Below are 11,098 nucleotides of genomic sequence, written 5' to 3'. Positions count from 1 at the left end.
TGTTGCGTGGACACCTCTGTCCATTAGAGCTCCTTCACACCATCACGTATACAAGATGTGCTAGTGAGACAGACAGACCAAGACAGGGGTGCACGCAGGCTCCTGGGGCCACCCTCAGCAGCTGGAGGCAGACGGAAACCCTGGGAGCCCTCAGCCTGTGTCACCCATTCCCCCTCCATCCGCTGCAGGGAAGATACCAGGCACACAGAGGTTTATTTCAAAAAAATAATTTATAAAAGGCCATTTGCTTCTGTGTTTTGGGCAGGCTTCCAGCCTCACAGCTCGCACAGGGCAAGCGCTCCTCCCACCAAGATGCTGGCACAAGCAGCAGAGGGGAGGCAGGGAGGCCTGGAGAAACGGGTTCAGAGACCCAAGACCTCTCCTGGTGTAGGGAAGCAGGGAGGTTTAGGACAGCCCTGCAGCCGGGTCCAACCGAAGCCCTAGAACAAGGACCCAGCGCCAGGGCCCAGGAGGCCAAGCAGAAGCCATTAGAACCCTGGGGCCATGACTCTAAGGCAAGGGCAGGACCTTGAAACTGGGGCTGAACGCTGGTTTGAAAACCCAAGGCCAGAGCAGAAAGTTTCAACTGGGGACCCCAGGACCAAGGACGGACCTCCCCAAAGCAGAACCAGAGATCTGAGACAGGACCCTTAGGTCAGGGCCTGGGGATGCCAGGTTGTAGCTGAGCCAGGGGGCCCGAGGCTACCAGCTGGCCTGCCCGTACAGGCTTGTGTCCCTGCTCACGTCTGCACCCCAGGAAAGAAGGAGCTGGGCCCCAGTGGCAGGGGGTCGTGGCTGAAGACAGAGTCGTTGGAGGAGCAGGTGCTGCTGGCGTCCCCACCGGCGGGGGAGTAGGGTCCAAAGGTTAGGCGGAGGTCGAGGTACTATGGGGAACAGCGCTCGTCAGTCCTGGGAGCAGCAGGGATAAGGCCCAGAGGGGAGTCGGCAGGGGGTCATGGGACAATAGGGGAGAGGTACCTCCTCAGACACGGCCAGCAGGACCTTGTCCAGCGCCTCCACCAGCTGCTTGAAGGTGGGTCTCTGAGAGGGTGCCGCGTGCCAGCACTCCCGCATCAGCCCGTACCTGGGAGAGGTGGGAGAGGGTCAGAAGGAGCCCGAGGCCTGGGTGAGGGAAGGACCTCACAGCCCTGGGTCGGGGCAGTGATGAAGGGCTGGGGTTTGATTCAGGATAAATGAGGCCATTCAGTGGAACATGCAGAAGCCAGGCCAGGACCTCCCCAATGGGCTGAGGAGGTGGCGACAGGGAATTAGTGCCGACCACTCCCTGTGGCCAGACCCTGAGGCCACGGTCAAGGCAGAGGATGAGGACTGGAAAGTGGAGGAGAGTGGGGTGAGGCCTCACAGCTCTGGGGGGCAGTGTGGGGGCCGGTCCATCCGATGCCCCTCCCGTAGCAGCGAGAACAGCTCCTCCACGGGAATGCCAGGGTACGGGGAGCCCCCGAGGGTGAAGATCTCCCACAGCAGGATCCCAAATGACCACCTGCAGGCAGAGACCAGGCTCAGCAGTGCAGTTTCACTTTCTACCCCTGGGACTAGGCCGGGGGGGCCCCGCAGGCATGATCAACCACGGGGGGTGGGGATTAGGGCTTCTTTTAGAGTCTGGTCCCATTCAGGTCCCCGGGCCGTGTGACCCCAGGCAAGGACAACAATCACTGGCAGACACCCCAAGCCCCAGCTTCTGGAACTCACACATCACTCTGGTGTGTGTAGACTCTGTCAAACAAGGCCTCAGGGGCCATCCACTTGACAGGCAGGCGGCCCTGGAGGGGAGGAGAGGGCACACTGCTGCCGAGACCCACAGGTCCCGGGCCCCTGACCCCACCCAGCTCTGCGCTGCCTCCCTCCCTTACATTGCTGGTTTTCTTGTAGTAGTCAATGTGGTGAATGCCGCGGGCCAGCCCAAAGTCAGCGATCTTCATCACGTTGTCCTCTGTCACCAGCACATTACGGGCAGCCAAGTCCCGGTGGATGCACTGGAGGCAGGGCAGGGGACGAGCAGGGGACTTAGGATTATGAGGACATATAGCTGAGAGCCACCTCACAGTAACCCGGGTGATAGGGATCATCCACCCATTTTACAGATAAGGAAGTCAAGATTCAGAGAGGAGAAACCTAAGCCAGCTAACCTCAGGGCCCACACCCTCTCTTGCATCACCTCTTCCTGCCTAAGGGTTAGGGATTTTGTAAGGAAGGAATGGGGACAGGCAGTGTCAATTGCATATGGATGAGGGGTACAGGAGGGCTTAGGGGCACTTAGGGTTATGAGAAAGCGGAGAAAGGGAGAAGTTGGGGACATTTAAAGCAAGGGCATGAAAGTGTGGAGATGGAGCAGATGGAGCAGTCCAGAGTGCTGCCTGCTGCCCGTACTTTCCGCGACTCCAGGTATTGCATGCCTCGGGCCACCTGGTAGGCGCAGGAGACCAGGGCAGGGAAGGAGAGTGGCCCCTCACTGCTCCGAGGCCCGTCGGGGCTGAGGTCAGGGCCTTGGGGGCGGCGGGCCCGCAGGAATTCCCGCAGGTTTCCCTTGGCAGCACACTCCACAATTACGTACAGGGGCCCTACAGGGGGTGGGGGGACAGGGAAGCTGCTGGAGCTGTGGCTCCATGCCCCAACCGTCCTCACCCCTAGCCCTGCCCCGCCCCACCTTCCTGGGTGCAGACACCCAGCAGGTTGATAATGTTCTTGTGTCGGCCAATCAGCTTCATCACCTCCATCTCAGAGACCAGGTCTGCCAGGTCCTTGTCGGAGGCGTTGTCTGCAAGGATGACAGCCAGGGTGACTACGCAAGGGAGGCTTCACGTTGGGGACGGGACACGGAGCCCTGGCCCCGGAGTCAGGAAGGTCTGAGCCTGAATCTCCACTAGGCTATGTGGCCTTGAAAGTCTCTTAACCTCTCTGAACCTCAGGATCCTCGTGTATGAAATTGGACCATGGCTCATGCCCTAACTCTCCTAGCAGTTGCAAGGATGCAACAAGATTAAGGATCTAGAAGAAGTAGGCCTGGCAGTGAGTGGGACCAGGAAACACAAGAGAGGGGGAAGAGCTCTGAACAGGAAGGAAGCTCTGTCTGCAGGGCCTGGTGTTAGTCCCTGAATGGAGTGAGAGCTCCTGGGGGCGGGAAGCGGGCTGGCGCCCCGAGGTCTGTCTGACCAGGGCCTGGCGTCCATCTGGCCTGGGAATTCAGGGAGCTGTCAGTGGGGCACAGCTAGGGGAGGCCAGGAAGAAACTGCTTCAGCTTCTCTTGAGAAGACTAAGGACCAGGGGCTGCCTCCGGGCTGACCCGTGGCCCTGGGCCAATGACTGCCCTCCCCACCAGACCTCACAATGCACATTTCTCAATCCCTGCCTCCCAGAAAGTGCCAGGTGGCCCCAGCTGTGCAGAAAGGAGGGGCCTGGGGGGAGCATAACAGTAGTTTGGGCCGTTCTTCTAGACGGGGCTGGGGGACAGCAGTGAGAGGCCCCGACAGTGGGTCCCAGGTGTGTTCTGAGTACCTTGGGGCTGCTGCATGGGCTGTTCTCCGACAGTAGTGGACACAGGGGGACAGACCCGGGAAGGGCCCAGAGGGAGGCTGAGGCTGTGACTTGGGAGGGGAGTTATGGGGGAATGAGGTGAGGCCTTCGAGGCTGATATGGCTATTTGAGGCCAAGGCTGACAGGTGTATCAAACCCATCACCCCAAATCCCTGAACTCCCCCTCATCCCAAAGGTTAAGACTAGGCACTAGGCACTTTCCAGGAACCTTGGGCTGGGAGGTTGGGACTATTATTTACCCCATGTGACACGTGAGGAAACTGAAGCTCAGAAGTGACTTTCCAGGGTCAGTAGCAGAGTTAGTCCTCCCCTATGGGATTCTGCAGCCTCTCCTGGCCCTCAGTGCTCACCTGGCAGCACCATGAGCCCCTTCTGTTAGACCCAAGGCCACAGTGCCTCCCCCAGGCCGCCACACTCACCCTTAAGCATCTTGACGGCCACAGTGCTGGCTTGGTCAGGACGACTGGGGTCCATGCCGAAGGCCTCTGCACACACCACCTGCCCGAAGCAGCCCTCGCCCAGGGGCTTCCCGAGCACCAGCCTGAAGATGAGAGACGAGGCCTCAGCCATCCTCCGCCATCATTCCCGCCCAGAGTCTGAGCCCCACCCTCACTCTGCATCGCATACCTGTCCCGGGGAAACTCCCACAGTGGGTCGAGGGGTAGGTCTAGACTCACGAGGCCAGCGAGCAAGGGGGGACCGCTGGAGGAGAGACGGACACCCCGCACCAGCGACAGGCTTGATTTGGCCGAGGAGCCCGACTCCAGGGAGAACTGCAGAGTGACAGATTTGAGGCTGCTGAGGCCAAGCTGGGACGGGAATGCAGGCCCAGAGCCTCACTATGGGGACACGGAGGTGGGGGACAGCACGGTTGGTACCTGTCGGGCCAGAGGGAAGCGGGACAATTTCTGCACAGTGGCGGGCTGCCGGGGGTGCCGGCTGTGGAGCACCTGCCTGCGATACAGGCCGACCAGCAGCAGGAGCACAAGCAAAGCCAGAGAGCCCGACGTGTACAGGATGATGTCCGTGTACCTGGCCTCGGGCACGGTTGCTGTCCATGCGAGGTCCTCCTCTGCCCACAGACGGGTACACAGATGACTGACCAGTCAGTGGTCAGATGGCTGGCCCCACCCCCTCTAACTGAGGCCCTCAGAGCTCCCGACACACACAGGGACACATACCAAGAAAGCTTCAGTTAGACCCACCCCAGTCCTGCATACACACACCCCGGGGGAAGCACAGTCACATGTGGACGTGCATAGAGGGGCTGCTACACGCAGAATCAAACACACAAATCCACATGCCACATCCCAAACCCAGACTCCACGGGCAAGGAAGACTGTCTTTTACTCAGCAGAGCACAGTCCACTGCTGGACCACAGCAGAATCCTGCAGCCTCCCCTGACCCCTCAGGAGCTCACCTGGTAGCACCGTGAGCCAAGCCGACTGGTAAGAGAGGCCGATGGAGTTGCCGGCCAGGCAGGTGTACTCGCCAGCGTCCTCAGCTGACACGTTCCGAAGGTACAGGACCTCCACCTCTGAGCTATTAATGTCTGCTGTCTGGGGATGGGGGACACACTCATGGGTCACAGCTGGGCCTGGGGCCACACTGTGGCCGGGAAGGGAGCTGGGGGCCACCCCATAACCCCACAGGAGAATGGTAGGGCTCAGATGCTGGCGGGGACGGGACCTTGAGGACTTGCACATAGGGGAAGCCGTCGGCACCGAAGCTGCTGCCGTTGATGACGATGTGTTTCAGCCACTGGATGTGGGGCTGGGCGTCACTGTACACCTTGCATAGCAGCTCCACATCGCTGCCCACTACAGCTGTGGTGTTGGCTGGGAGCCCCGCCTGCAGGATGGGCCGGTGCGGGGACCGCTCTGGGGGCCGAGCCGGGCCGTCAACCCTGACCAGTGGCACCCACAGAAGCACCCTGGTCACCTTCCTCCAGCCTCCCCACAGCTCAAGGGAGGAACCTTCCTGATACTCAGCTCAGACCTTGTTCATCCCCTGCTTACCCCATTCAAACCTTCCATGGCTCCCCGCTGCCTTTGGGGACAACTTCTCAGCCTAGCATTCAAACACCCTCTGGGCCTGGCTCCCTGCTTAAACGCCACACCCCAGGCATATACCTCCACCACAAATGCATTGTATTCTTTATACATAGAGACTTCACTCAGCCTGTGCCTCTGCCTGGATGTCTTTCCCACTTTTCCTCTCAGCTGCCCCTGCTCCTCCAGGCCCACATTACTCCTGTGCTTCCCTCAGACCCACCTGGATACTTTGAGTAGCTTGACTGAGTCATCTAAGTCCATCTTGGCTGCCAGACTGGGTCCCAGCTGAAGGAAGAATCAAGGTTCCCACCCCCACACTGCCTCACCCGCCCATGCGCTCACCCAGCACGTCCAGCAGGTAACTGTAGCGGATGCTGCCCAAAGAGTTCTCCACGAGGCAGGTGTATGTGCCGCGGTCTGAGGGCACCACGCTTTCCATCACCAGGCTCCAGTGCTGGTGGCGGAGCTGGAGGCAGGGGATGTGTCCACAAGGGGCCACCAAAGCATACCCATCCAGGGGACCAGGGCATGAGGAGGCTAAATCCCACCCACAGGGAGGCCAGGGACCTTGGGACAATGGGGAAGGCTCCAAGAAGTATCTGAGCCTCGGGTTTGAGTCTCAGTTTTAGCTCTACTTCTTCCTTGCTGTGCCACCTTGAACTAGTCTTCGCCCTGAGTCTCAGCTTCCTCTGAGCCTACAGCCTGGAGCTGACCCTGCAGGGTCTCAACATGAGAATAAACTGCTAAAACAAATATTGATACCTGCCGGTCAGTGATCCTTCCCACTTAATAAATGGAGTTGCTCAGGTTGAGAGGTTAAGTCACTTGCCAGAGAGTGACAGAGTGGGCACTTGAACCAGAGCTGCTCAAGTCCAAGGTCTAGTGCTCCTTCGGGGCCCCGCAGCTGTCTTCCTCATTAGGGAAAGAACTGTGTGATTTGAGGGGATCGATGCAGGATGAAAATGGAGGAACACATGGTCTTGGAACCCAGACACTCACCCGAATGCCTCCAATGCGATGCTCCCCATGGAAGTCCTGTCCGTCCTTGAGCCAGTGGATGGTGGGTGTGGGGTTGCCTGCAGCTGGGCAGCGGAACTTGACGGTGTTCCCAGCAGGCACTGCGTGCAGTTTCTTCTCCATGCGCTGGGGGTGTGTCCAGTAAGGTGCTGGAGGGGAGGAGAAGGGATAACTCAGTGTCCCCAGGAGGGTCACCTGTTTCCACACGGGTGTTTTCTCCGTGACCAGCTGGGAAATAGGGAAATGAGTCCTTGAGGTCTCACACTGACCTTGCTGGGGGTAAATGTGCCCATTTGAGGGGTCCCTGTGGGTCTTGGGATCCTCATCACCATTGCTGGAGGTCATGGAGTCTATGTTAGGGACAGAGGGAGGTGTTTAAGGTCTGAGACAGAGAGTTTCTTTCCCCAGGCACCCTTAGCTCCTGCCAGACCCCCTTACCATCCACAACCAAGGTGACATTGTGTAGGACAAACATGGAGCTTCGTGCCAGGCAGAGGTATCGGCCAGCATCCTCGGGTAGGAAGCTGGCGATCTCCAAGCGGCCTCTCCAGCCTCGCACTCGGCCAGCAGGTGCCAGGCGACTGCCCTCCTTGTACCAGTGGCCACTACGCTCGGCCCGCCCACAGCATAACCGCACAGGCTGCCCAAGGGCCACGGTCAGCTCCTGCTCTTGCTGCTCCGGGCTGGGGGCCAGGCAGGGCTCTGTGGACCGAGGGCAGAGGTCAGTGAGCCCTGCAGCCCTGGCTAAGTCGGCCCCTTGCACACAGAGAACACGCTGCACAAACAGGGCACGAGCACCCCTTGACGCATGCTGGACACCCATACAACCACATGCTACAGACGCTACCGTGCAGGGCAAATGCCTCGCCTCTGGTGCGCATCATACACATGGTGCCTAGCACACATGCTGGGCAGGACATGCCACTGCCCAAGACACACACACACACACACGGCACATGCTATAGGTGCCACATATAGGGCACAGGCCACACCACTGGGGTGCATCACACTCATGGTGCATACACCACACGTGCTGCCTGGGCATCCCAAGCCATACACACATACACACGCACACACACACAGTCAGGGGGCTCACCACCAGCTCTGCAGCCCAGGTCAGGGCCCTGCACCCTGCAAGGCCAGTCCTCTCTTGTGGACACAGAGATAGGCGGACCCTTGCTGGGAGCCAGACACTGAGTCTCAAGGGTCGGGTCCTGCCCTGCTGCCACCTCCTCAGGGCTGGGGCCAGGATCCTCTCCAGCTTTGCTCCGCCAGCAGTCCCCTCCTGTTGCCCATTCTTCCCACCCCTGCCACCCTCTCCCTTCTCCGAGGCCATACCCGGCTCCATTTCCTCAGAGGCCTCAAAGGACAAAGCTGGAGCCCCGGGTGCCCCCAGGAGGACCCCCAACAGGGCCAACAGCAGCCGCATCTCCTTCCTGCTACTCACAGGGAGCCAGGCTGGGCTTCCCACCGACTGCCTTCCTGAAACAGAGAGTGAAGAACTCCTGCTAGTTGTGCACCTTGGCCGGCGAGATCCCCTCATCTTGCAGATGAGGAAACTGAGACAGGAAATGGTCGGCAGACTTGTCCAAGCCCCTGCCAGGCTGCAGCAGGGCAGAGACTAGAACCAGCTCTGCTGTTGTCAGAGCCCAAGGCCTCCCAACCGTAGGTTGTGTGGGGGGTGGGCTGGGCTTCCTGCTCTCCTTGGGTCCTGCTGAGACCCTGGCACAAGTTCACAGAAAGGGCAGTTTTCAGATTCTTTCCTTGGAGGGAAGCAGAGAACGGAGACATATCTTCTGCTGGCTCTCAGCACACATAATTTATTTTTTGCTGAATAAATGAATTTATTACTGAAGAGCCAGTAAAAAAAAAAATCTGAAATATAATACAAGACCAAACTCCAGCATCTGGATGTTATCTGATCTGCCCCCACTCCTGATGGCATTGCTGACATTTCCATGAGCAGCTTTGGCTACCTCCAGGGGCAGGGCGCTCACTACTAACACGGTAGCACATTCTATGGCAAGCAAAAGTTCTTCCTCATTCTAAACCAGAATTGCATTCTGGGGATACCTCTGTTTTTTGTGCTCCCACAGCTCCATCTGAGGCCACGCAAGCTCTTGTAAAGAATGTAGACTCCAGTGTCTGACAGAGCCAACTTCAAACCCTGACTCTTACCAACTTGTGAGTCCCTGTCCCTCTCTGGGCCCACTGTCCTCACGAACTGCTTTGAGGATAAAAGAGAATGTACGGGAGTTGGGGGGAGGGTATAGCTCAGTGGTAGAGTCTGTGCTTAGCATGAAGGATGTCCTGGGTTCAATCCCTAGTACTTGCATTTACAAAAATTAAAATAAATACATAAATAAACTTAATTACCTCCCCCTATCCCAAACAAACAAAAAAGTGAATTTACGAAGGGACTGGGCACACAGAATGTTGGAACGTTCTCCTCTCCCTCCCCTTCCCCATGACTGTCACCCTCGGTCTGCCCTCAGCCAGTCACCTCCGTTTCTGGTGCTGTTCCTGTCAGGTGTGATGTACGCATGCTCCCCATCTAGTTACCATCCTCCCAATGCCACCAGTCTCTATCCCCTAAAAGGAACATTCAAAACTGAGCCTCAGCTCGGGGAGGGGAAGGTGATCTCTGGAGTCCCAGGAGAACTAACTGGCTCTCACCTGGAGCTGGGTGACAGTCAGGTGGCACTGGTGTCTCTGGACCTACCTTGCCTGGGAATCCCTCTGCACCCTGTCCAGCTCTGGTTCCAAGGCAGGGGGCACTTAGCTTGTTCTGGCCAAAGCCATTATCTCTCCCTTCAAACTGCTCCTTCCCCGAGTTGCCCCCACAGCTGGGGCATCACCTTTCCAGCTCCTATCCTCACCTCTCTTCCACTTTCAACCCATACTTTAGTCCATTGCTTTAGTCCCTTTCCAGTCCGTCCTGCCTTCGCTGCCTGGTCATCTCTAGGTTGGACTTTTGCAAACATCTCCCTGGGCTCTCCAGCTGGGTATTAGAAATTACACATCTGCCATGTCGTACCCCACTCCAGCCCCTGCCCCAGCTTACAAGCCCTTAATGGCTGCCTGTGTGCAGCAGGATCCAGTCCACACTGTTCAGCCAGCATCCTAGGCCTCCATCCCTGCCCTTGTCAATCTCTTTGCCCTGACAGTCTGCTTCTTCAGCGCTGTGAAGCCTCTGGCTTTCAAGGCCAGACATGTCTTTTCTCTTGGCCGCACCTCTGTACCTCCACTTCTCTTCTCCACCCGGCTTGGATGCCACTGTCTCTGTGCCCACTCCCGGTTTGGCCCCTCCTCTGTGAAATCCCCTCACCCTGCTCTGCTCTGCATGGAGGGCAGCTCTCTGGGTTGGGAGGGGAGTGGGGAGGCCCAGGGATTTTATTTCCATCCCCTGGCAACCCTGATCTCAGAACCTCAGAACCTTAGTCGGGTCATACGTGGCCGCTGACGGACCGACCGCCCTGCACGTGGGGCCAAAGGGCTTGACTCTGGCATCGGGTAGCCCAGTGTTCTCCAGCCTTCCGCAGTGAAGCTCTGGGGGACCCTGGGCAAATGACCACACCCCTCGGAGCCTCATCGTCCTCGGGGCGCACAGACGGTCCAGCAGCCGAGGGACCAGCGCCCTCTTTCTCCTCCTCCCCTACCCGGCCACCCTGGGGGGAAGTGCCAGTCGGCGGGTCCCGAAGGGGAGCTGCAGAGACAGCCGGCCCGCCCCCGCCTCGGTGGGCAATGAGTAACCAGCTCCGCGGCCAGGGTGCTCTTTGGACGGAGCGGGACAAAAGGCCCTGTGTGCGCTGCGGGTTACTGATTTACCGTCCCCTTTACCCCCCTCCCTGCCCGCCGAGCGGACGCCCAGGTCCCCAGTGCTGGGAGGGGTGAGCTCCCGGAGCCCCGCCGCCGCTCGCCCCCTGGCGGCTGGGAGCGCAGCCTGGGCCCGCGCGGGGTCCCGGCTCACCTCGAACCTCCGCGGCCCCGCTCCCGGCTCAGGGTCCCGACTCACCTGGGTCCTCCACGGCCTGGCTCCTAGCTCCCGGCAGCCCGGACCCCCGCGCCCACGGTGACAGCCGACTCAGCCCGGGAGCTGCTCAGCCCCGGGCCGGAGAGCCAGGAATGCCCCCGCGACAGCGGCGTGGCCGCGGGCAGCCCAGCGCCCCGCCCACCTCGGGTTCGCCTATTTCAGGCCCCGCCCCTCCTGGACCAGCTCTATCCTGACAGCGGCTTGGCCGCGAGCAGCCCAGAGCCTCACCCACCCCGGGTCCCGCCCCGCCTGGGCTAGCTCTGGACAGCGGACAGCACAGCGTCCAGCCCACCTGGAAACCAGTTCTTGAACCCAACAGCACGGATCGGCCTGCGGGGCTAGCCCCATCCTGGGGCTCGGCCCCAGCGTAGTGCACACCCCTTCACACCCGTCTCTTTTGCCCCACCCAGGCCAGGCTTCCAAGTTCTAGTCCATTGCTCC

The 11,098-nt window shown here is 59.5% G+C and overlaps 1 protein-coding gene across 1 annotated transcript; it reads right to left on the bottom strand.

Annotated features, from left to right (window-relative positions):
- Positions 1 to 211: 211 nt before the first annotated feature.
- FGFR4 (fibroblast growth factor receptor 4) lies at positions 212 to 10,773 on the bottom strand. Its single transcript, XM_031437858.2, has 18 exons — positions 10,640 to 10,773; positions 7,963 to 8,106; positions 7,063 to 7,326; positions 6,894 to 6,974; positions 6,607 to 6,773; positions 5,950 to 6,073; positions 5,243 to 5,433; positions 4,974 to 5,112; positions 4,431 to 4,624; positions 4,180 to 4,325; positions 3,972 to 4,093; positions 2,666 to 2,776; positions 2,389 to 2,579; positions 1,872 to 1,994; positions 1,711 to 1,781; positions 1,364 to 1,501; positions 979 to 1,084; positions 212 to 884 (listed from the first exon to the last, which is right to left on the bottom strand). Exons 2-18 carry the CDS (start codon positions 8,051 to 8,053, stop codon positions 741 to 743), a joined length of 2,403 nt encoding a protein of 800 aa, XP_031293718.1. The 5' UTR covers positions 8,054 to 8,106; positions 10,640 to 10,773; the 3' UTR covers positions 212 to 740.
- Between the last annotated feature and the right edge of the window lie 325 nt (positions 10,774 to 11,098).

This window comes from Camelus dromedarius, chromosome 27 (genome assembly GCF_036321535.1).
Source record: "Camelus dromedarius isolate mCamDro1 chromosome 27, mCamDro1.pat, whole genome shotgun sequence".
Classification (NCBI taxonomy): domain Eukaryota; kingdom Metazoa; phylum Chordata; class Mammalia; order Artiodactyla; family Camelidae; genus Camelus; species Camelus dromedarius.
This window is presented reverse-complemented; position numbering and strand designations above follow the sequence as displayed.